Here is a 26,390-nt window from a genome sequence, read left to right on the forward strand (position 1 = left end):
TTTCTAAATAAATCATCAGTTTCCATTGTTTTACAGACTGTGATTATATATCATGTTAAAATCCTTCCTGTAATATCTGAGTCTAGAACTCAGATCCTTCTACTTGCCCCTACAATTCAGTAAACCAGGTAAAATCAATTGTTTCTGAACTGTCTGCCGATGTTATTCAAACTGCTGATACTCTGCCACAATGATGGAGAGAGTTTGCTGTATCATTTAAATCTTTCACTGAGAATCATCAGATCTGGATTCAGGAGAAGAAAATCAGCTGATCAGAGAGTTGATCACAGTCGTGATAATAAACACAAAGTCTGAATGTATAATCTACAATGTTTTAGCCTGAATGGTGATAATTGCATCTTCTTCTTCTTGTTCTTCGTGTGAGAGGAGAGTGAGTGAGGGAGAGAGTGGGAGAGAGAGTTTTTGGATTATTTTCCATATTTCTGTCCTTTTTCTTCTTGTTATTTGTTTGGTGGTGGTTTATGTAGGTGATTGTGTTTGCACGGGTTTAGTTTGGGGTTAGTTTACTTCGTGTCTTTGTGTGTTTTCCCGCCGGCCTGAGGCTGGTGGCAGCCGTCATGGCAGCCGATGGGCTGGCCCGGCTGTCCCGGCAGCACGGCGTTTAGGTGGGCGCCGGATCTCTGAGCAGTGTAGAGGAGGTGGCGCTGGCAGCAGGGGAGGTGGTGGGGCACAGCTCCATTAAATCCGCCGCCCGCATGAACAAGTCGGTCGTGTTATTTTTGGAGAAGGTGGAACAAGCAAACCGGCTAGTGGAGACCGGTATAGTAGTGAACGGCTTGTTTGAGCAAGTGTTGCCGCTAACGCAGCCCACAACCCGGATCACTCTGTCCAATGTACCGCCGTTCATCAGCGATGCTTTTCTGATCAATGAACTCTCTCGTCATGGGAAAGTTATCTCTCCCATGAAGAAGATACTGTCTGGATGCAAATCACCATTATTAAAACATGTTGTATCACATAGAAGACAAGTATCGATGATACTAAACAATAGAACGGAAGAGTTTAATTATGTTTTTAAAGTGCGAGTGGACGAGTTTGATTATACACTGTACGCCACCTCCTCCCTGCTGAAGTGCTTCGGCTGCGGGGAAGAGGGACACCAGGTCCGGGCCTGCCCGAAACGGGCCGGCTCGGCCGAGGCGGGGCCCGCCCCGCAGAGCTGGGGGCCGGGGGAGGCAGGTAGGCAGGGTAGACCCGTGCCTGCGGCCCGGCGCCGGACTCCAGCCACAACACAGCGGGAGGTAGACGGAGGAGAGAGAGAGAGGCAGGAGGAGCAGAGCGGACACAGGGAGGTGAGTGAGGAGGGGAAGTGTGAGGCTGAGAAGACAGGTGATACGGGTGAGGTGGTGGGAGTTACAAGAGAAGTGGGGGGTGAGACAGGTGAGGTGGGGGGTGAGACAGGTGAGGTGGAGGGTAAGAAAGGTGAGGTGAGGTGAGGGGTGAGATAAGGGAGGGGGAGAAAAATGAAGTGGAGGGTGAGACAGAGGAGGCAGGGGAGATGTTAGACAAAGAGGGAAATAAGAATGAGACAGGTGAAGCAGAAAGGTCGGAGGAGACGGAGACAGGTGAGGCGTTAGGAGAGAGAGGTGAAACTGTGGAGATGACAGGCGAGATGGGTGGTGAAGGGAGTGAGAGAGAAAAAGTACCAGACAAACAGCTTAAAGCTGGTTTATCTGAAAACATAACAGAAAATATGGTTTTGTCTAACAATGCGTGTGCATCAGGAAGTGTGTGTGAGAGTGTACCCACTCCAGCACAGAGACGCAGCAAAAGAAAGAGCTCGCTGTCTGCGGCGGGAGGCTGTAAGGCCGGGCGGCTGGAGGCCCCGGCAGCCACCACTGCAGACAGCGACAGTGATGCTGAGGCATACCTGTCCGACTGCAGTGGCGTTTCCAGCGTCACTGTAAGTCAGGAAACTAAAATGTATTCTGAAAAAATGTTAAAAAGTTTTTTGCAGCAAACAAAAGGTATAAAAGGCATAAACATAGAAAAACACTTTCCAGACAAACTGCTATTTCTAAATTCAGCAAAAAATGTTATTAAAAACAAAGCCACCTCCGAACTAACAAATCAGGAGGTTTACAGGTTGAAAAAACTAATGATAAAAGTAAGAAAAGAGCTTGATTTTTAATAACTGTCTGTTTTGATTTTATTTTTTTATCTTTTTTACGCCTGTTTTTTTAACCTCTCCACAATGAATTCCTTTAAAGTGGGGACGTTGAATGTAAACGGCGCCAGGGTGGCAGAAAAACGGGCTTTGGTTTTTGACGCAGCAAAGAGGAAGAAGATTGATGTATTGTTTCTACAAGAGACACACAGCGATGTAGGCAATGCACCTGACTGGGAGAGAGAATGGGAGGGACAGGTGGTTCTGAGCCACCATAGGTCTGCAAGTGGGGGGGTGGGACTCCTGCTGTCCCGGTCCTTCACTCCTTCCTCAATAGAAGTAGAGCACTTAGAACCAGGGAGATGTCTTTTAGTAAAGGCACATTTTAAAGAACGAACACTGTTTTTTATTAATATTTATGCCCCGAATAATGGAGCAGAGAGGAAGAGCTTCTTAGAAAGAATAAGTGGAAAACTGAACAGCTGTGGACCGGAGGATTTTTTAATTATGGGTGGGGATTTTAATTGCACAGAAAATAGTTTCTTAGACAGAAACCACACAGAGCCTCATCTGGGATCCCAACATGCACTGAGGCAGCTGGTCCACTCTCATGGTCTTGTGGATGTGTGGAGGCGGATGCACACAGACTGCCATCAGTATACATGGTCCACCTTGGTGAGGGGAAATTTCTATGGCTAGACTAGATCGGTTCTATGTTTTTAAGAATCATTTTAATGTATGCAAAGGTTGTAACATTATGCCAACTGGTTTTACAGATCATTCTTTAGTTGTATGTAATGTTTTCATAAAAAATATTTTACCTAAAAGTGCTTATTGGCATTTTAACTCTGTTTTAACGTTTGATAAGGGTTTTAGAGAGGCTCTTATTTATTTATGGATTAGTTTTAGACATAGAAAAAATGATTTTAAATGTCTTAGGCAGTGGTGGGACCATGGCAAGACATTAATCAAACTTCTATGCCAACAGTATACGCTCAATGTCACACGCGATACATGTAGATCTATTAGAGAGCTGGAGAGTGAGATCGTGGACTTGGAAACATTAAGTCTGTCCACAGAAAATCGAGGATATGTTGAAATCCTCAAGTCCAAAAAAATGGCCTTAAGAGACCTGCTGGGTGCCAAGGTACAAGGCGCGCTAGTCAGGTCACGGATCCAGAACATAGCGGAGATGGATGCCCCCTCCCACTTCTTCTTCACCCTGGAAAAGCGGAATGCACAGAGGAAATACATACATTCGTTTTTAAGTGACACGGGGCAGGAGATAACAGAGCCTGGCCAGCTCAGGAGATATGCCACAGAGTTCTACTCCAAACTCTATTCAAGCGAATATGAGGAGAGGAGGGAACTATTAGAAGATTTCTGTGGTGCTCTGCCTCAGGTCTCAGAGGCAACAAACAACCTCCTCGACAGGCCGATCCAAGAGCCGGAGCTGCACGCCGCCCTACTAAAGATGCAGGGACGACGGGCTCCAGGCCTGGACGGCCTCACTGTCGAATTTTACAAGGCCTTCTGGGACGTTTTATCAGCTGACATGATGGAGGTTTTTAATGAGAGCTTGGCAGAAGGCTCTTTGCCAGTGTCCTGTTGCAGAGCGGTGGTGACCCTCTTACCAAAAAAAAGGTAATCCTCAGGACATCAAGAACTGGCGCCCTGTGTCACTCCTCTGCACAGATTATAAAATCTTATCAAAAGTGCTGGCTACCAGGCTGGGGGAGGTGCTGGAGGAGGTCATCCACCGTGACCAGACCTACTGTGTACCCGGTAGGTCTATGGTGGACAATGTCCACTTAATTCGAGATGTTTTGGACATCTCCAACCTTTTGGGGCTTAACACTGGTTTGATTTCGCTAGACCAGGAAAAGGCATTTGACCGTGTTGAACACTGCTTCCTCTGGAAAACTATGGAGAGGTTTGGGTTCCGCATGAGTTTTATTGCCAAGATCCAAGCATTGTACGGAGGCATTGAGTCTATACTGAAGCTGAACGGCAGTCTGTGTGCTCCCTTCAGGGTGTGTAGAGGCGTCCGGCAGGGCTGTGCTATGTCCGGTATGCTCTATACACTCGCCCTCGAACCCCTCCTCTGCAAAATACGCTCAAGTATTGATGGTTTGGTTTTACCTGGTTTTAATAGGAAAATTGTTTTATCTGCTTATGCCGATGATATCATTGTAATGATAAAAGATCAAAAGGATGTCAACATTTTAAATAACCTGATTGATTCTTTTTATATTTTATCAGCTGCAAGAATAAATTGGCATAAAAGTGAAGCCCTCGCTGTCGGTAAGTGGGGTGGAGGTCTCCAAGTACTGCCCCAGAACCTCTTATGGAAGACAACAGGTATAAAATATTTAGGGGTCTTTCTAGGAGAGAAAAACATAGTCCAACAAAACTGGGAGGACGTAACATCAAAAATTGAAAACAAAATAAAAAAATGGAAACGGTTACGCCCTCAAATATCTTTCAGAGGTCGTGTCCTGGTGGCAAACAACATAATAGCTTCAACAATATGGCACAAATTAATGTGTCTGGAGCCGCCACCAGGACTACTGGACAAGATCCAGAATTTATTAGTTAATTTCTTCTGGGATAACAAACACTGGGTACCAAAGGGGGTTTTATCTTTGACAAGAGAGGAGGGGGGACAGGGCCTCATCCACTTGACCAGTAGAACTACCACCTTTAGAGTCCAGTTCATTCAAAGGTTTTTAACAGGTCCGATAGATCTTATGTGGAGAGATGTGGCCAGCTGCATGTTCAGACAAGTAAGTAATTTGGGACTGGATGCTGCTCTGTTTTTAATTGATTTTAAATTTATAAAGTTTAATGGGGTTCCTCCATTTTATGAAAGTGTTTTTAAAGCATGGGGCCTTTTTAAAAGCTGTTCAGGTGGGAGCTCTAACTCTCTGTTCTGGCTTTTAAACCAACCAGTGATTCATGGTGCCAGACTAGACATCTCCATAGAGGCCATGCCAGGCCTGACCACAGCACTGCTCCGCTCTGGGACGCTGCAGTTAAAGCACGTGGTGAACGCAGCAGGACCAGATCTAAAGGAAGCAGAGGCCTTAGCCACACATCTGGGGGTCCGGTCAATCAGGCTCATACAGAGGGCCCTTCAACTGTGGAGAAAGAGACTAAATGAAAAGGAAAAAATCCTCCTTAAAAAATACAGCAGAGGGACAGAGCCCATACAAGGAGACCCGTTTCCAGACCTCCAGCTGACCCCCCAGCTGGGAGAAGCATCTGGTCCACTGCTGGAGAGGGTGACAAAGGTATCCCTCCACAGCAACAACAAAAAGAATTTGTATACCAACTGTGTGAACGTGATCTGCAGGAAGGACTTACAGTAGAAAGAAGGATAGAGTGTGCATGGAGCAGGAGGATTGGTGATGGAGTAGCTCCATGTTGGGAGATCCTCTATACCCCCCCAATCAAAAAGCAAACTGCAGACTTGCAATGGAGGATTTTACATGGTGCTATTGCTTGCAACGTTGTGGTCTCTGTTATGAATCCAGCTGTGTCAAATGCCTGCCCGTTTTGTGGTCACCCTGAAACAATTTTTCACTTTTTTATCGAGTGTGAGAGACTTTTAAATTTCCACACTCTTTTAACTCAAGTTTTTAGCTCTTTTAATGTACAGTTTTCGGAGAAGGTTTTCATTTATGGTTCTAAAGAGAGAAAAGAGAACAAAAAGAAGTGGCAACTCCTCAATTTTGTTTCTGGCACAGCAAAGCTGGCCATTTACGTGTCCAGAGGGAACAAAGTTGAGGAGCGGTCGGGTCAGGACGCAGCCTCAGTGTGGCGCTGCAACCTCCGCTGCAGACTGAGGCTGGAGTTTGAGTTTTATAAAATGTCCGGTGACATACAAACTTTTAAAAATATTTGGTGCCATGATGATGTTTTATGCACTGTTGAAGACAACCATATTTTACATTTCACTCGGTTCTTAAAAAGTTAAATTATTGAAAAATTAAAGTTTAAAATAGTGCTTTTAGCTGAAAACTGTACATGTGTAAAATAAAGTTGAGTTGAAATCTCAAAATCTTTTTCTTCTTGTTCTTCTTCTGCTTCATCTTCTTCTTCTTTGTCTACTGTGGCTTCGTCTTCTTCTTCTTCTTCTCCTCTTCTTCTTCTTCTTGGTATGGCAGTCCGGACAGAGCGATGGTGCCCCCACAGTCTGGACAACACCATTGGTACAAACCAGTGGTCAGTGGTTTCAGAAGTCTTTCTTGGTTTCTCCAGAGGTCTGTACATAGGTACTCAGCATACCCGGGATAACTTTTCATTATCTGGCTTAACTAAACCTAACATTGACTGTCCTGATAACCTGTACTATAATGCTGGTTATGAACTGACTGTGTTAACCCTGGGTTTACCTGTCCGTCTATGAGAGCGTTACAGTTTTTTTCGATTGCATAAACACTAAAATCAAAAGTATTACACAATTATAAAAACCTTACACTCACGGAGCAAAACATCGGCCCAGATTTGCGCCACTATAAGCACGATGTCAGTCTCACACTTTTTGCAAAACAATACACAGTGATTTGCAAAACACTAAACACACTTGTATACATTAGACACAGAAGTATATCATGATGTCACTTCCTCGCAATTCCACACCTACAAGCCAATTGGTTAAACACAGCCATCAGGTGCGCAAACACAAAATTGCTTATTTGTAGACACACCAATCAGGTTTAAGCACTATAAAAATGCAGCACACGAGTTCACCTGTCTTCAACCAAAATGGAAGGAGTCAGAAGAAGAAGAGTGAGGGTGAGAGGAGGAATCCATGGTGGAGGAGAAGGAGGTAGGGGAAGAGGAAGAGGCGGTGGCCGTGCCAGAGGTAGAGGCAGAGGTGGAGGTAGAGGTAGAGGAAGAGGAAGACTTGAACTAGGAGGAGAACATGCTCAAAGAAGAAGAGGACCAAATTTATCAAATGAAATTCACGCAATACTAGTTGACCATGTTGTCCGTCATGCCAATATGGGCCCTTACAACACACCTCACAGCAGTAAACCAAATGCACCAGATGCAATACATTGTCATCTGGGACAATGTGTCATTCCACCACTCTGCTCTGGTCCAGAACTGGTTTCAACACCATCCACAGTTTACATTACTATACCTTCCACCATTGTGTTGTTTGCACTGAAAACCAAATCACAAAAGAAAAGACCCATGGCTTCAGCTCAAACCCTCCAGCCTTCAGGATTCTCTCCACGTTGGCTGTGATGTTCTTCAGCTGGTCAAAGTTGTTGTGGGAAGTGAGAATGTCATCAACATAGCTGTCATTGTGAAGCACTAGAAGCTCCTCTTCCAGGTGGGCAAAGAGAGGGAGGTTGGCAGTTTCACGCATTGCCAACTGCGCGATGCACCCTGCCGGTTTGTCTCCAATATTCACTCTTGTGATTGCATATTCTCCTAGTTCTTCGTCCTCAGTGTCACGCCAGAGGAACATGTGCAGGTGTACTTCTTGGTCTTCCAGCCAGACTGAGTTATACATCTTCTTTATGTCACCTAGAGCAGCATATACTCCATCTCTGAACCTAAGAAGAACAGCTCGAATCTGGTTGAGAACGTCGGGGCCTTTCATCAGCAGGTCGTTCATGCTGACACCTCTGCATCTTTGGCTGCTGTTCCAGACGATTCTCACTGGGGTTGTGACAGAGTGTGGGTTAGGGGCAATGAGGTGACTGAGGTACCAAACTGGTCCATCCCAGTTGGTGATTGCGTCCTTGGACAGTTTGAGGGCAGCGCCCCGATTGACCATCTCATGCACTTGTGCAGCATATGCCACTTTCCATTCAGGTGTTTTGGCAAGTTGTTTTTCCGTTCTGAGGAATGTAGCCTCTAAGGTTCTTTTGTTGTTTGGTAGGGAGGCAGGGTCTTCCACCCAAGGATACCTGGCATGCCAATGTGGCAGCAGTTCTCATTGACCTTGCGAAGTGTGCCTTGGACATGTGGGCTGACACTGTGAGGTCTTCGAAGAGCTCAGGATGAGTTCCTCCAACCGTCATTCCGAGGGGTCCGTCCCACAACACAAGGTCTCCAACAACTTTGATCCTTTGAGGTGCTAACTGGCCTTCTCTGTGGCTTATGAGCAGACTGATTTCTTCGGGTCTCGTCAGCTCTCCAAGTGGGATGTCGGGAAAGAGTTTCTGTAGCTGTTTGGGGTTCACACTTCTATGGATGTCTGCAATACTGTCCAGCCCATAACAGATCAATTGGTGTGATTTTAGAGTGCCTTTGGGAGTTTTCACTCTGATCTTCAAGAGGTACCGCTTTGTCTCCACAATGGTCTTCATCCCTCCAACACCATGGACAATGAGAGTGATGTCTTCATTTCTGAGGTCCAGTCTGTCTGCAGCCTTGTGAGTAATGTAATTGGTGTCGGATGCCAGGTCGATTAATGTTCCAATCCTTTGTCCAGCGTTTGCTGTGACCTCCAGAAGCATCATGATCACTGGCAGCTCCTGCAATCCGTTTGCCACTGAAGTCCATGATGACAGTTCAGACTGCAAAGAAAACTTTTTGTGCACTAACCACACCTGCACCTGGTTGCTCTTTTGTGGTGCTGAGAGCAGCCTTGGATGCAGCATTTGAGAACACATCGCGACATTGTTTTGCTAGCTCTGGGGAAAGCTTTTTGACAAACTCTTCTTGTTCCTCTGTGTACTTTCTCCTGCTTTTCTCATCCTCTGTGCCAGGTCTGCTCTTTTTCTGTGGTGAGCTACTCTTCTTGTTAGGACAGAGATAGAAGTGATGATCAGGAGCATGTTCCTCTTTGCAGGTGTGGTTAATGCACAAAAAGTTTTCTTTGCAGTCTGAACTGTCATCATGGACTTCAAGACATCTTTTGCAAGCTCCCAACTTCTTAGCTGCAGCCTTCTTCTCTGCTAGCTTCAGTGCCCGGAATTGCATGCAGAAGTAAAGCTTCTTCCTGTGTTTCACATCTCCACAGACAACACAGCCAGTGTGGTTGTCGCCTGCCTTGGTGGACTTTGTTCTAGCATGTCTTGACTCAGGCTTTGTTTCTCTCCTGCCTGGTTCTTCTTCCCTCAGTTGTTCGAGCTGCTCATATATGCTTCCCTGCTCTCTGAGGAACGTCAAAAGACTATCGAACCGGTTGGCTGGAGTCACAGCCCTGTGAGCTGCATAGACAAGCCACTCCTTTTTGAGAGTTTCTGGGAGTTTTCCCTCAATTGATTTGGTCACCAGTGGGTTTTTGATAGCACCAGTGTCTCCAAGCTCATGTAGATCTTGAAGTCCCTTTCCCACAGCTTGAATTAGTTCCACTATTCTCCGTGGCTGGTTACTTCTGACAGGTGGCATTCTCTGCAGCTCGTCCACTATTTCAATAGCAATGGATGTCTGGTTTCCATAGCGGTTCTCCAGGACACGGAAGACGTCATCAGCAGTGTTGTAAGTGGTAAGGCGAAGGTCTCTCATGATCTTGTCATCAATGCTGTCCAGCAATTGGGCCTTCTTCACCTCCTTGGAACCGGTCGGTTCACCCTGCCTCTGGAGTGCTTCCCAATCCTTTCTCCACCTGTGAAAGTCACGCTTGTTGCCAGTAAACTTGGGAAGGGCTGTTGGTTTCAGTTTGATGGCTGGCACAGAACTGGTACTCGAGGCAATCCGTTCTCTTGTGGCTTCCATCTTTATTCTCTCCTGTATGAAGTCAGCCTTCTTGGAGACCAGCGTGATGGATTGAAGTTCAAGCTGTTTTAAGCCATTAGATTTCTCCCTCTTCACTTTTTGAATTGCTCCAAGCACTGTTTGGCTGTCGACAAAGTGATACCATCTTCCGACTTGGAATCGGCTGTGCAGCTCGAAGTACTTCTTCAGCCGTGCGGCAAACACTTCTCCACACATCTCTGCTTTGACAGCGTCACCTTTGTGGTCCAAGGGAGTGAGTTTGGCCTTGGATTCCACCAGCCTGACAATAGAACCCTGGTCTGTGGTCCATCTCAGGTACATCACTGCTCCATATGCATGCTCACTCCCATCAGAGAGTGTGATTGCCCAGGGTGGCTCAGTGGTGAGGCATTTGGGGGTTAGAGCTCTGTTGAACCTTATCTTGCCGAGTTCATGGTACTCCTCAAACAGGTTGATTGCATCCCCTCTGAGGCCATCTGAGAGTGCAATGTCCCATGTGTCTTTGATTAGACTGTGTCCAGTTTTTACCTCTTGGAACGCTCTCCGGACCAGAATGGCTCCCTTCTGCTTTGCAGGCGTTACTAGGCCAACGGGGTCATACAGTCCTGAGACTTGACTGAGGAGTTCTCTTCGTGTTAAGGGGTTTGGTGTCTGGGCTCTGATTTCCTCTTTTAGAAGGTCTTGACCCAGTCGCATCTTTTGCTTCCTCTTTGAGAAGTTGATACCAGTCATGATGTGGAGCTTGTCCTCCTCAACTATGTAGCCCAGGCCAAGCGCCTTGTTGTTATCTTCACACATCTGGTTGGGTAAGACCACGGTCTTTGCCTTTTCCTCTTCACCAGTGTGCACCTTCCTCCCACTTTGCCCAGAAAAGACCCATGGCTTCAGCTCAAACCCTCCAGCCTTCAGGATTCTCTCCACGTTGGCTGTGATGTTCTTCAGCTGGTCAAAGTTGTTGTGGGAAGTGAGAATGTCATCAACATAGCTGTCATTGTGAAGCACTAGACGCTCCTCTTCCAGGTGGGCAAAGAGAGGGAGGTTGGCAGTTTCACGCATTGCCAACTGCGCGATGCACCCTGCCGGTTTTTTCACCTAATCTAAACTAAACCAATGTGACAAAACAGATCCTGAATAAAAAATAAAAGGATAAAGAAAGTTTGTGTCTGATCATTGGATGAACTGAGTGAAGTCACAGTGAAACTCTGGGCAAACAGTTGGACCTTTTCAAGTTAGGGGACAGCACAAGTAAACATCACACATAACTTGACAACCATACTCTCCATTTCTAAACCCAATCAAAGAGTTTTTCTTTGCATGGTGGTGGAGGGTTGACGATCTCTGGCCCTGGGCTAAGGTACCCCTCATTCAGGCCATGGAGGAGGCCTGTGACCAAATCGACGCCGCAGCTGTGCAAGGATGGATTCGACATTCAAGATGTTAATTCCCACGTTGTCTTGCCGATGAGGATATCACCTGTGATGTTGATGAAATTCTCTGGCCAGATCCAGCTAGGTGAAGAGATAATGTCTAGTATTTTCTGTACTGTATTGTACTGTCAGATTTTTTTTTTTTTTACTGTAATTGTAACCTGTACTGGATACAGTGTTTTATGTTTGTCTGATATTTGCTGAGCTACAGTGTTATGCACACTACTGTAGTAGCATGAAAACTGGGACATATTTTGTTGTGATTCTCCATGTTAATTTATTTGGGTATATGGAGAGAAATAAATCATAGGTTCATCAGTCTGCAGCATTGGTCTTGTGTAGTGTTGTTGGTGAATGTATTGTATATTTGCACTTTCTCTGTGTTCTTCACTTAAGGTACCCTAATCACTGAGAAGTATAATTGCTAAAAGTGTTTTAGGTTAAGCACAGCAGTGTGTAAGTGGTTCAAACAGAATTAAGTCATATGAAACGTGTGTTTTATATGGTAACAAAATGTTTTTTATAAATTAGTGTATAGTTTTTTACAAGAGTGTTTCATTTTGCAAAGGATCTGAGGTATTCTGCTAATTGTTTGTGTGGTTGTGCTAATTGTGTGTAGTGTTTTTGCAAAACCAGGCTGTTTTCCAAATCGTGCTTAATCAATCAAAAAATACTGTAATGTGAAACAGGTGGAGTTGTTAATTATAAGCAACACTGTCAGAACCATGAATAAAGTTCCTAATATGATATGAGAAGAAACGCTAATACCGCCAGTAAATTCCATTATAGCGACATCCAAAAGTGATACTTGTCATGACCAGGGTTAGACGCAGGACGCAGATGCAGGGTATCAGAGTCTTTATTGGGAAATTCAGGTTCTAAACTCTAAGACAGAGAAATAAACGCAGGCTATGAAATATTACCTCTGACGCGCTTCTTAAAGAAGAAGCGTGGTTTAACAAATTACCAAAATAATAATCGCTCCAATAAGGGAGGAAAAGACTACATAAAACGTTAACAGAAAATCACTCTCGCTACAGAGGAAAAATAAGTAACAAAAAGATGAAATAGAATCAACAAAAACTCTCCTGAAAACTGGAGGCACTATTATATAAAAAAGTAAATAATAATCACTCCACACGGAGGAAACAAAAGGCTATGCAAGCATTAACTATGGAGACTAAACTAAGATGTAAAACTTACAACAAAAAATCTCTCTCTTCGAGGAAACCGACAAAATCTGTGACAATGACTTTGGTCCAAACTGTGAAAAAGGCTGGGGTGAATGCACATGCACGAAGACGAACACACTGGCACAAGACAAAGGGAGACGCTGACTATTTGAACACATGAGGGTAATGGGGAACAGGTGGACACAATCGGGAATCAGGGAAGACAATCAGACCGGTGACACGTGAGGAAGGGCAAGTGACCTGAAACGAGAGGAGAGTTACTTTTTCAAAATAAAACAGGAAATGACAAGACAAAACATGGAGACAGGACAAAAACCCAACTTGACCTCACCGCGGTGTGACAATACTCAACAAGGTGAAAAGTAGACAATATGATCACAAGATAATAGAAACACGAAATTATTTATAATTATTAAAGTCAGACGAAGGATATATTGTAAATAAGCGCATGAATAAAGTTTCACATACACACACACACACACACAAACACACACACACCCTTCCTCTCTTCCGATAACACTCTGTCACATTGTTGACATAACGTGAAGCTCCATGTGACCAGTTAATATCACTCAACATGTTTTTATGAAAGAGTTTATGTCCTGCAGAATGATCAGGTAGTGAAATCTAAAGTATGAGGCCAAAATCGAAAAATCAGACCATACCATCTATGAACAGGTTCTAATCGGGATCCTATAAACAACAGTCGTCTTTTTATTTATGTTTAAAGACCTACTGTATAATCTCCCTTCATATGATTAGGATTGTTTCTTCACATGATCTCTACATGATGACCTAATACATACAAGACTGGGTTGATGTGGACAGTAATATCTCTATTTTATTCTTAAACTTTAGACCTCTCAGTAAGTAAACTTTATTTATACACACCATTTTACACAGACATGAGCCACAAAGTGCTTCAAAGGTTGTTTACTTGAACAGGTAAATAATAATAATAATCAGTCAAAGTGCAAAAAACATAGAGAACACACACAGAGGAATACAATACAATAAAATATAATGAAATCCAAAATCCAGTAAAACACATAAGGAACACACCTAGTGTGCACAGATCACCTAAAGGGGATTTTTAATAGATTCATCTGTAGCTGCTTTTTAGATGAGTCCACAGAATCAGCAGGTAGCGCTCTCATCAGTGTGGAGCTGAAGCCTCAAATGTCTTTAAAGAGGTGAGTGGGACAGTGGGTTTAGCTTCAGGGCTGAGTGAACGTAACAGGAAGCCCATGAAGGGAAGTGAATATGGACGTGGAATGAGACCATCTATTTGACCTATTAGAAGTACAGCTGCAGCAATCTGGATTACTAACAGGTGATTCAGGGCAGAGGAGTGTTTTGTGAAGAAATAAAAACATGTATGAGTATCTCTACCTTTGAAACTACAGGTTTCAGTTTACTGATGAATGTTATGTGGAAAACAAATCTGACATGGACTGATCAAATATCAAGTTACACATGGCTGCAGTGGAGACCTGAGGGAAAGAGCCCTGTGCTTTTTTTTATCTTTTCTGGAGCTACAATCAAAACCTTCGTCTGGTCAGTTACTCTGTCAGTCATACAGTCAACAGCCTCATCACACCACCCACCTTTGTCCAGCTCATTACTACACTTTTATCAGCTGCTGGTGAACATTGTTCCTTTGCTCTACTATGCATTTTTAGTTGATTATTACTGGTTTTATTTATCTTGTGTTAACAGTTAATAAATGTTTTGTTTAGACTCAATCTTGTCCTGGTATGTTCCTCTGTAGTAGAGATCAGAGATCAACTGAATCAAGATAACACAACCTAAAGGACTGCAAATACCTGAAGAAAAACCCAGTAAAGATACACAGGTACAGTTTTACCTGTAAAATCTAATCCACATTTTTCACATCTGAAGTTATGTTTCTAAGATTTTCATCTCTGATAGTTGACAGATCAGAGTGGCAAGAAACCACAGCATGAGGTGGTCACATGGTACATAATCTGTCCTCCTGTGCAAAGCGAGCCCATAGGTCGTCTGTGCAGCAGGTTATTATTACCCATAGGTACGTTTTATTGCTAGGCGACATCTAGTGGTCATAGTAATCATGACAGGAGATGTAGTATAAAGAGAGACAAAGTCCATGTCAGGAGTAGGTTGTGGTGGATGGATGAATATGACACAAGAGATGGGTGTTTGATTCCCAAGTGAAAGTAGCTGTTTATGTCGTTTCTCTTATCCATGACTGTCCAACAAAAGTAACAACGTTGTTTTTATTGTAACCATGACAACAAAGATCATCTAATGTTGAGGAAGTACTTATTTTAACCCAAATCACCATCTTTTCCTAAAACTTGACCAAACTTGGTGATGAAGGCAAGTATACTTGTCAATGTGGGGGTGCTTTTTCAGGAGACATTCATGTGGGTCGAATCAGAGGGTTGAAAAACAACTTGTACGGTTGTTCAGGTTGGAGGATTGGTTGTTTAGACTGCAGATTGATCAGGACAAACCCTGGACCTACAGTATGAAGCTATGTGGACCAATGCTGCCAAATAAACAGAAATATCAGACACATTGGTCCAAGTATGAAAATAAGATCATGTTGTAAAAAATGTTTAAATCCTAAAAACAGTGTCACTTTGATCTGATCAAAACACATGAAGAAAACACACTTTATCAACAAGTTTCATAAAGATACACACACAAGTTTCAGTGTTTCAGTCATCAGCTGTCAGAGTGGGATGGACCTCTTTGTTCCTGCAGAGTCCTCAGTATGTGTAGTGATGTCTCTGTTCACCCTGAGGGGCTCACCTGACAGTGCACTTGCTGGTACTGTGGGGAGGTCTGTCTGCGGCTAATGCAGCCACAGCACTGCTCACCATGGTGAAACCTGCAGAACAAGACACAGCACTGTCTCAGTATGGCACCACCCATGATGAGAGTGGAGTACAGCTCTCTGTCTTCATCAGACAGGTGTAGTGTAGAGCTCACCTGTTCAAACGCAGCTCCTGGTCTATCTGCTCCAGAGTCTTCCCTTTGGTCTCTGGCAGCAGGAAGTAGAAGAAGATCCCAGCTGCCACAGCGGTCACCCCGTACAGGAAAAACACCTTTGACAAACCGATCCTATCTGTTCATCAGAATCACATTTCACCTCCTGATCACCTTGACTTTCACCTGTAACTCACATGAGCTTGACAGGCATGAAGATTCAGCAAAGTCATGTAGGGAGGTGATATTATGGCCTCAAGAGAATCTAAATGTTTAAATCACTATTCAAACTATACATTCTGTTTAATCTGTGTCTGTGCTGCATGTTCAGTCTGTTTGTTCATTTATCTTCATCAGTTTTACGACAGACAGTCCATTAACTAATTTTACCTTCTTCAGTAGAACTTACACATTTTTTATTGTTTTTTTAACTCTTAAAGTTACTTTCAGGTAACAATGTATTTTTCTTATATACACAGTCAGTCTCCATCTACACAGGTGTGTCCACTTCTGTGTGAACAGACTGCACCTGACTGACATGTTTCTCTCTCCTGTTTGGATGTATCAGTGTGGTGAGTGATCATAGATAGTTTTTGACTTGTCATACAAGGAAGAGCTCAGGTGCTCTTTTCAGTGTAACATTCAGTTTAACTCATACCAGTGAGTCAACATGCTCAGTGCCAGGTTTCTGGAGCTCTAACACCTGACAGGAATCCTAAATGGAATCAGTTACACCTGTGTTTGATGAGCCAACAGAAGGTCTAACAGTGCTCCCAGTACAGTCGACAGCTCTGATCACACAGACTATCCAGATTTTTAATGTTGTTGTTGAACTGATTCTTTTGATCAGATACACAGGCCTGGGAGTTGGTGATCAGACAGGGGACTTACTACTTACATTTTGCGTCATCAGTCAATGAAAAGCACAAGTATAATTAATCACTATAATTAATCCATGTGATGGGTCTGATTGTGGTTGATATTGGTATTGCTGCCTGGTTTACTGGGAAGTGTAAAGGGAACTGAACCACCATTCATGTTATTGGTTAGACCTGCACCTGTACTCCAGGAGAAAGGTGTGTTGGAACTCACCAATAACATTGAGGAAAGTGCATGTGATCAACAGGTTGGCAGCCCAGTTGAAGCAGCTGGTGAAAGCGAAGGCTCTTCCTCTGACAGCAGCTGGAAATATTTCACTCAGAAGAATCCAGGTCACTGAAAGACAAAAAGAGTTTCCAAGCTCTAATAACAAAATGGTGTTAAGTTAGGTGAGGCTGTACTGTATGTGGATGTTGTTTTGAAGACTAATACTACACTAGGCATCGTTAGGGCTGGGCTGAAAAAATAGATTCTCCAATTCAAATCAATCTTCATTTGAATAATCCAATATCGATTTATAAAATCCAGAGATCAAACTTTGAATGTGTATTTTAGTCTCCTGTGGACATATGAAATCATGATCCCGTTAGTGATTCATGACCAGCCTTCTCGCATGAGATCTGGTCACATGAGAGACTAAAACATGGCCAACGCAGCTCCACTGAAAACTCAGGTTTAAGGATAGATTTGGCTGTATTTCAGATTTAAAAGTTATGAAGAAAGTGAAGAGCTGTAAAAAAGCAAAGCTACATGCAAGATGTGAGGAAGAAAAAGCTGTGTATACCTGGTGGTTCACACTGTAACTGGTGCACTGGGGTACGTTAGCAACACACATTCATGACCTACCTATTACTTTCTCAACTGTTGATCACGTTAAATTGAAACGTACATTCCTGAAACTGCTTTGGGTCCATTCTTAATGTAAACACTAAATTTAGGTCACAAAAAAAGGATGTGACCTAAATTTAGTCTTTAGTGGCAGAGGCATACAAACATGAGGAGATAATTCTAGTTAATAATGCACCAGGTTGGAGGAACAATTTACAGCATTAGTTCTCATTCACATCCAAACAAAATTAATATTTTGTAATCAAATCCAATCGGGATCTTGTAAATCAGAATTGAATCGGGAAATCAGAAGTGATACCCAGCCCTTCTAGCAGCTTAGCAGCTACAAAATGCTTAATGCCTTATGCTGACAGTTCAGTTTTAGCTGTAATGAATATGAAAATCAATAAAGAAAAGCAGATGAATTTCTTCAGATTCATTTGGAGTGAATATACGAACTTGGTCCAAATCCGATGGAGTACGCACTGACCACAGCCATCATACACAGCAGAATGATCCAGTTCACAATGATGCTCGAAGACTCTGGAGCAGGTTCCAGTGGTTTTGGTCCAGATTTATCAAATACAACATTTTCATCTTGTGTGTTGGTATTAAGAAGCCTGAAGCTCTCATCAAGAGGCGTGTCAACAACTGGCCTGTGACCAGCAGGTAAATGAGGCAGGTCTGTCATGTTAACACTGAACTCAGAATCACACGGCCTCTGAGTGTTCATCACTGACTGTCCACTGAGCATTCCAATGGTCATCAGACACACAGCCATAACAGTGCATCCACTGATGAGCAGAGGCCTCCTGCCCAGCCTGTCTGAAAACACCATGGAGGTTAGAGTGGCAATCACTTTGACCAGCCCAAGGCCCACAGAGGCCAGCACCGCTGAGGCGTCACTCTGAAAACCCACTGAGTGGAAGATGGTGGAGGCGTAGAAAAGGACATTCGGCTGACCTGTGAACTGTTGAAACAGCACCAGTCCCAGTCCGATGACAGTCCGAGTCCTCATGTTGTCTTTACACTGGAACAGCGAGCAGCTGTTATACTGAACCTTCTTGGTTTCCCAGGTGGAGTCCTCTTCCTCTGGGGTTTCAGTGTGACTCATAAGGTATCTCTCAGCCTGACAGCAGGCATGGCTTACAGAGTCCTTAGTGCTGGATGGAAGAAACCAGATAGAGACCAGCTGAACCAAAGTCGGAACCACAGCAAATCCAAACATCCATCTCCACCCTCCCCTGGTTTCAGACAGGAAATAGTTGATGGCATAAGCTGCCAGGATGCCAACAGTGATCCCAGCTTCATACAGTGTCACCAGAAAGCCCCTGTGATCCGGGGAAACCATCTCAGACACAAAGATGCAGCAGGACATAGAAGATATACACATGGCGAAGCCCACTGTGACTCTGCCCACCACCAGTGCAGGGTAGGAACTGATGAGCAGGACCAGGCTGCCGGTCAGGATCAGGATGTTGCTGAGGAGGATGGCGATCCTGCGGCCATGTCGGTCAATCAGGCAGCCTCCCACAGTGGAGGCCAGTAGAGCTCCAATCAACAAAGAACTAACCAGAGCCTCCTGCTGGACACATGAGAGCCTGAACTCCACCTTCAGCTGCAACAAGGCACCAGAGATGATGCCAAGCTCATAACCAAAGACCAGACCTCCCAGGGTGGACACCAAGCTGGCCAACAGCAGAATGGAACAACCTGGGGGGACACAAGCCAGCAGCTTTCAAAATTTCATTTTGACAGAACCCTGATGTTTTATCTGTTCTCGCGTTCTCTTTCATCTGCTGGTTTCAATCTCTCAAGATCAAATTAAACTAGAAAATTCCAGGAAAATTTTGAGTGCCACGGGGGCTACTGCCGGGATGAGTACATGATTTATTTCCAGTGTTCAAAAGTCACCCTGATCATATTCTGGTTTTGAGAAATGTCTTGATATAAAAGACTCTGATATAAAACAATGTCACATCCCTCCATCATGTATTATGTGGGAAATATCTCATATTCTGTGTTGTTTTTTTTAATAAAACAAGAGGCAACATGTCTTCAAACTGGCATTTAAAGGGTTAAAATCCTGAAAACTAATAAACATTTGGCAGGTTTGAGCAGAACTGAAGTGGTTTAAGAGATTTATGCAAAAAAAAAGCAGAAAAAAATATTGATATGATAATTTTATAGCATTTTCTTTGTGTGTCCTTTTTTGGACGCGAGGAACCCCAGAGGGGACAAAATGTGTTACCAGTGTATAATAGACCTGTAACAGTAACTGACATTAGATTTTAAAAATATGTCAAAAAAGACACTTTCTTGCAGAAATCCATACCTTCAGCTGTAACACAGCCAAAATGATCAGCAAATCAAAAAAGAAAAGTGAAGAAAATGTCCAAAAAAAGGACAGAGGGACCCCTGAGGGTTAATAAATCCCATGAACCGCTATTTAAATTACCACTATTATGTTTTTTTCTGTGCTAAATTTAACATTACTGGGGAGGAGAGCAACGCGACTAGAAGTGACAGCGAGAGAGGGCTAGTAGCTTCTCCTCTCCTCTGTCTCAGCGGAGACCGTCACAACTTCATTCACTCTTTTAACAAAACAAAACAAAAAAGCTACGAAGAAAGCAGTAAATGGACTTACATATTTAAGACCTAAATAAATGTAATTTAAGACCTAACATGCGGCTAATGTGAAGCTAGCAGAGCTTGGAGAGTTGGTTATCTGGTTGCTAGGCGCACGCACGCACGCACACACACAGGTCAGGAGCTGCCGTTGCCATGGCAATGTGAAAATCTGCCCAGAATTTGGCTTCTACATGGCTTCAAAACAACTGCAAATTATGAGAAAACCGTTACTTCTTTTCATACACCGAAAAGACCGTGCCAGACACTGAAGCCAGAAGTTTCTACAGTCTCTATTTTATTCAGATATTCCTTAAAATGAGTGCGTAAGCTCAGTGCGAAGACAGAGAGAGATTCTTTTGAAAAAAAAAGACGATTACATTAGGTGTCAATGAGAGTGAGACAGGTATTGCTGCTGTACTCGGCACCCCCGTTTAAATTTTGTGCAGACCCTGCCTGTCAAAGTTATATTTTATGAATCCCAACAACTATGTCTACATTTTGAGAAAGAATTATTTGTCTCCTTTTTACGGTTTGGCCGTGAGCTCGAGTTAAAAATAAAAATAAAGGTTATTTTTTACTGCTTCACGCACTCTAGCCAACTGACGCTTTCACTCTAACTTTGAAGAAAAAGTGATTTGCACTCCTCCTTTGAGTGCTCACAGTTTGAAAAGTTTACATGTTATGTAAAAACAGTTCCTATCTTTTTGAGAGAGCAGAAGTTTTCCTCCGTTTTATAGTTTGAATCACATTTCTACGTGCAGGTATGAGAGAGCTGGGTGACTCAGCAAAAAGGTGCAATTTTGTCGAAAAAAAGGTGGGTTTCTAAAGAAAATTCCAATGCATTTCTAATGCATTATTTATTCCCAGTTTTTTGGGAATAACTTTGGGAAAAATTGGAATTTTAACACCAAAAGTCATAGCACCCCTTGCGGGATCAAGACGCACGTTTTGATGTATATATTACCAGGGTTTTCTCAAAGCTGCGGGACGAATTACGCGCCGAAATTTGGCGGAAGAATAATAAACCCGAAACAGAAGATTAATAGATGCCTCGGAGCTGAGCACCCGTGGCACTAAATATACAAAATAAGGTGGTAACTAGTTCAGCATGTTAATCTGCAGGATCTCCACAACACAAAGTCATCTTAAGAATGATGAATCCACCCTCTGCATCAGCAGTTTCAGTTTCTGCCCTCTGGTTCCCTCCTCTGACTCCCAGATCCAAACACTCTTTTATACCCTCTGACATCTCCCTTCTAAACTCTAGGGGGAAACTTCCGATCTACAATTAACTTCTTAATTTCTGTTTTGTTTTTATTAATTTACTGTCCCATATCTTTTGGTCTTGGTGTTGTATTTATTTGCCCTGTGTTTTTATGTTTTTATGCATATGTCCCACTGCTTCATTCTCAATTGTCCCACTGGGGACAAATAAAGTGATTGATTGAATAATATAACTCAGGTTTATGTCTTGGTGAGGTTAGAATGAGAGATGAATCCAGCACTACATGCACTGTCTCTAAAACAAGGAGCTTTAATTCATACAACATAAGTGTAATCAATTCTTTACTAAGATAAAGGCGTAAATTAACCTTACAAAGTGTTTAACATGCCTTAATATTCTGCATGGTCCTTTTCAAATACATGAGATAATGTCACTGTCTGTAAATTTACTGTGTCTCAGCACTTTTCAGTCCATGTTTAGGAAATACATCCTGTAAGTAAATAGTAATACATCCAGTCTCAGAATGGTTTGTGTGCAGTCCCTGTCATGTTTTAGTTAGTCTCCTCATCAATAATGAAGATTCGATATGTGAAATGCTCTGCAGCTGTTCATTACATTAACCTGTGAGTCTCTGATGAGCAGAAACTATTGACACAAATGTAAATGAAGGAAACCAACATACAAATAAGAGCTATTGAGGTTCACTGAATTGTCTTCACACTCATATACAGTTCAAACAAAAAGTTCAATTTTATTTTAATGTCTATATGTAGTAGAAGGCATGTCAGTTATCATCAGAATATCTAGGTCTCTGCACTGACTTTAACAGATCAACCTACAGGGGACATCTGTAACTTCCTTTACATCAGAGTAGAAATAAACATGTTGTAGAGTAAAGTTTATTTTCTTACCCATTGCTTCTGTCGCGTTATGAACAAATCCCAGTCAGACTGCAGGACTGGACATCGTCTGTAACACACAAGCAAACAAGAAATAATAACACACCATCTTCCTTATCCCACACCCACAGGGAGTCCAGTGTCCTCCTCAGTCAAAGGACAGAGGAGCCCAAAGAGCCCGTTGCAGCCCCATCGCCATGGCAACTGTCCTGCTGATTGCATGATTTCATCAAGGAGTCCACTTGAGATGGACTCAACATAACACAAAGCTGTGTAAAAATCAGGTAGTTTGTTTAGTGTTGTGTTGTATCATATATCAGTGTTACTGTCACCAATCAACAGTGACTGTCTCCACATCGGTAAGTCACTCTTCCACTGACATGTTCCTTCATCACCATGAACACACACTGTGGTTTATTAGGACTGACAACAGAGATCACCTAGTCTCTGCAGAGTACTTCCTGTAAGACAGAGGTCACTGAGCGTGCTCAGGAATCTGTTTCAACTGCTTCTCTAGCTAGAATAATTCTAATGCACTCAAGCAGAACCAACAATGCCAACTGAGGCAGAACGTAGACACTGCCATTAATGAGACCAGCATGAACCTTGATGTGTCACACACCACCCTGACTTCTGAGCTCCCCTGAGGCCCACAGAGTCTGAGACCTTCTTCAGGGTGGACACAATAAACAGATAGTGACAGATAATCACTCCCACGGCCAGGTACAGAGCACCTCACCTTCTAATTCTAACTTCAAAAAACTGGAGAGGCAAACAAAAAAACACATTCTTCAAAATGAAGGAACATGTGAGTGTAACAGTGACTCACTGATGTCTTTAGTTTGTTTGTTTGTTGATAGCTTCATAGTTCAACATTCAGTACAACAGAAGTTTACCAGACCACGTGTCCCTGGCTTCTGTTTGTTTCTACAGCTGATTTTAAAATGTGACTGATAGCCCTCAGAGCTCTGATGGACCAGTTGTCCTGGTCCTCTCTGTCAGAATGACTTCAGTTGTGCAGTACTGTACTTCAACACAGTCTTGAAACTCATGAGAGACAGAAAAAAAGACATTAGTAGGACATCCTTACTTTTAGATCCCATGAGTCAAGCTCCAGAAATAATAGATCCTACATCTCTGTTATTAATATGTAGTCTATCTGTAGTCTTTCTGTCAGACTACATGATGCCATCATCAGGGTTAGGGAACCCCCCCTGCTGAGTATAGCTCCTGACAATGAGTCAGCTGAACTTCTTGTGTAAATGTGTGGATTTCCACTGAGCCTACCTTTCGTCTAAACCTGTTTTTTAAAAACTTATTATCAACCTTCATCTGTTGATGAAAGACCTGGTGTTATGGTCAAAAGCTCAACAAGTGTGTCAGCAGACCTTTAGTGAAACCTGTCTTATCAGCTGTTGATTCTTTAATAATTTGACTGTTTTAGCTTTTTGTGTACTTTATGTATTATAAGGGCCCGAGCACCAAAGGGTGCGAGGACACTATTGAAACTGTAGTGTTTATTATTATTTTTTGGACTAATTAATTGGCTTTTTGAGGCCTTTCCCATGCTCAAAAACTCATGAAACTTTGCACACACGTCAGGCCTGGTGTAAATTTACGTATTTCATGGGTCGTGCCCATGGTTGTGACCTTTCCTTAAAGGGCGTGGCTCTGGCAGCGACTTAAATACGAACCAGGAAGTGGCTTTATGTTCATGACATATTGTCCAATTCCAAGATCATTGTTGGTTTATCCTCACCTTCTGACTGGTGCAATACTACAGTGAAGATCTTTTGAGTTTTGGTCAAAAGACATGCCCGTGGTTGCACAACAAAATTTTGATCATTCGCCATGAAAATTCAGCTTGCTCTCATTCCAAGACACGTGTTCCAATCTGTCCCCAAACCTTATAGGTTTGACAACAGATCCACCCTGAACACATCTCTATGCTCATATTTTTTATTCTGAAAAAGGGTGTGGGAGTGGTTATAACTCTGACATACTTTGTCCAATCTTCTGGTCAGAGTATGCTTTACACCTAGATGATGCTTTCCTGACCTTGTGAGTTTCCGCTGAACGGTGTGGAATCCGTAGCACATTACATTTTGATGTGTCATGTCCCCTGACCTGGCTGGGATTTTACAGACACGTGTGCTTGTTCCATGTGGCCATGCAAGCAAAAATCTAATATCTTCAGTGGCTTTAACTCTATTGTATATTGTCCAATCTTCCTTTTTCCCTTTCTTTCTCGTTTGATGACAGTCTCACACTGTAGACATCTGCATAGTAATATTAATAGTCACAGCACCACCTACTGGAAACAAGAATTAACTCTTGTGTGACAATTATGATTTGATTTACATGACATTTTTATAACTCCAGCACACACTGACCAAACTTCCACAAACTTTACATGTTTGATCAAAGTACTGACCTGAACACAACCCATTGTTAGTAATATTCAAAGCACCACCTAATGATAACAGGAAACATCATGTTTTACTATTTAATTTACTCCTCCTAGCAGGCTGACCTGATCCTCCTCAAACTTGGTCTCAAAATACCCACCTCGATTATGCTTTTGTTATGACCAGCAGATTGAAGTCATATCAATTATGGGAGGTAAACTTGTGTTAACATCTCTTTTAATTCATGATAATAACAACCACAGTTTATGGCATCTGAGGTCAACTGTCAGTGTGTGATGGACGTTTTGAATGCAGAGAAAGCCATGTGTGTGTGATGTTGTATGGTGAAAGACAAAATATACAAAAAGAAAGGATGGCTGGATTTCTGCTGTCCAGGGAGACAGCCAGAGGGGGGAAGGAGCCTGGCTTATATGCTCCTCCTCACAGGTGCAGCCAGTCAGCCATTTAAGGTAGGCGGAGTCAACCAGGACACGAAGCATAAATGTGCACAATATTATATATTGTCCAATTTTCCCCAAATTTCACGTTTGATGACAGTCTCACATTGTAGACATCTGCATAGTAATATTAATAGTCACAGGGCCACCTACTGGAAACAGGACTTAACTCTTGTGTGACAATCATTTAATTTACATGACATTTACAGTGTAAGGTCTGACACAGAGCCTCATGTGTGCCTATTGCGTGGTCTCTGGCTCCACCAAGTACACACAATTAAGAATGTATAAAACTTTGTAACTTCATTTGTTAAAGTACTATCAAAATAAAGTTTGTTGTTGTTATTATTATTGATGTTGTTATTATTCATGTCCTCACTTGTTTAAGGTGCAGTCTGTGATCCTAACGTTCCCAACAGTGATCAAGAGGCTCAGGATCACAGGATCATTAACATCAGTATGCTTCTTGAACAGTTCATCAATTTTCTGTCATTTACTCAAGTGATTTCATCAGTGCTCGTTTGATTTTACTCTATTAGTCTCTTTCTATTACAGTATACGTTTATAATATTAATTAATTCATAATTTTATTCATTATTTAAATCTAATTAATAATTAATGACCTAAAATTAATAAAGTGCTTATATCAATGCAGCAAAGAGAAATATTAGTACAGACCTCCTACTGAGAGGCAACTAAGAGTCAAAGCTGTTTTTTCCAGTGGTGGAGGAAATATTGAAATCCTTTACTCAAGTTAAAGTGTTATAACACTGACACTTTATTTGTATTAATGCATCAACATTTAAGCAGCAGTTGTCAGGTGAAGTTTGAATTTAACCACAGTATACAGTTGTGTTGTTTAATCTGCAGCATCATAACTGATCAGCTCTATATCAACTGTTTCTATAACTGTAATCCCATCAATGTGGTACAAAGTGTTTCCCTCTGAACTGAGCAGCAGACAAATAAAGTATTAGAACAGAAATACCTCAGTCACACTCCTCCACCGGGTCCACCGCACCAGTCCTTTGGTTTGAGTATCTTTGTCTGAGCAGAGACCAGATCTGGTTAAACACCAGCTTCTGTTGTGGACTTGTACAGACCCGTTACTCACCGTGCAACCATAGACCATCTGTCCGGACAGGAACCGGGAGGCGGAGGCCGCTGTGACGGGACACACAGATGCAGCAGTCTGAGGTCTGAGGGCTCCTCAGTCCGCGGTGAACCTAGGTCTTGTCGCTTCCGAGACCTCCGGGAGGAAAACTGGACTAACCATGAGCAGAGAGCGTGTTAAACAACTGAAGATGCTGCTGGGAAGTCGCTGGTTCTTCAGGAAGTTAGAGCTACGTGGCAGGCGCGTCAAGTTAACAGGGGAAAACTTCTTGGCGAAGTTTTGACGCCAGAGGTCGACATCTGTCCAAGATCTCAGAAAGTACTCCAAGCGTCCTGGTGAGGCCACAGGTAAGCCTCGAGTGGGGCTGTAGGACCAGCTCACTTCACTTCAATTTTAATTATATGGCACCAAATCATAACGTAAGTTATGTCAAGGCACTTTATAGAAGCAGGTCAAGGCTTTACAGTATAAAGAAAAAACAACAGATCCACCATGAGCAGCACTTGCTTACAGTGGAGAGAATGGAGAGGGGGGGGGG

At 42.9% G+C, this 26,390-nt stretch overlaps 1 protein-coding gene across 2 annotated transcripts; it reads right to left on the reverse strand.

Annotated features, from left to right (window-relative positions):
* Nucleotides 1-12,084: 12,084 nt before the first annotated feature.
* Nucleotides 12,085-26,275, reverse strand: slc2a10 (solute carrier family 2 member 10). 2 transcript variants are annotated; one of them, XM_087178893.1, is made up of 6 exons: nucleotides 25,853-26,275; nucleotides 21,885-21,942; nucleotides 17,577-18,830; nucleotides 16,503-16,625; nucleotides 15,414-15,529; nucleotides 12,085-15,312 (listed from the first exon to the last, which is right to left on the reverse strand). In XM_087178893.1, the coding sequence occupies exons 2-6, from the start codon at nucleotides 21,886-21,888 to the stop codon at nucleotides 15,298-15,300; spliced, it is 1,512 nt and encodes a 503-aa protein (XP_087035019.1). In that variant the 5' UTR covers nucleotides 21,889-21,942; nucleotides 25,853-26,275; the 3' UTR covers nucleotides 12,085-15,297. The 2 variants fall into 2 exon arrangements, with proteins under 2 accessions (XP_087035019.1, XP_023280591.1); XM_023424823.2 differs by having other exon boundaries at nucleotides 15,414-15,549; nucleotides 25,853-26,271.
* Between the last annotated feature and the right edge of the window lie 115 nt (nucleotides 26,276-26,390).

Source organism: Seriola lalandi, unplaced genomic scaffold (assembly GCF_002814215.2).
Source record: "Seriola lalandi dorsalis isolate HSWRI2012SDOR001 ecotype SW California unplaced genomic scaffold, Sedor1 jcf7180002054748, whole genome shotgun sequence".
Classification (NCBI taxonomy): domain Eukaryota; kingdom Metazoa; phylum Chordata; class Actinopteri; order Carangiformes; family Carangidae; genus Seriola; species Seriola lalandi.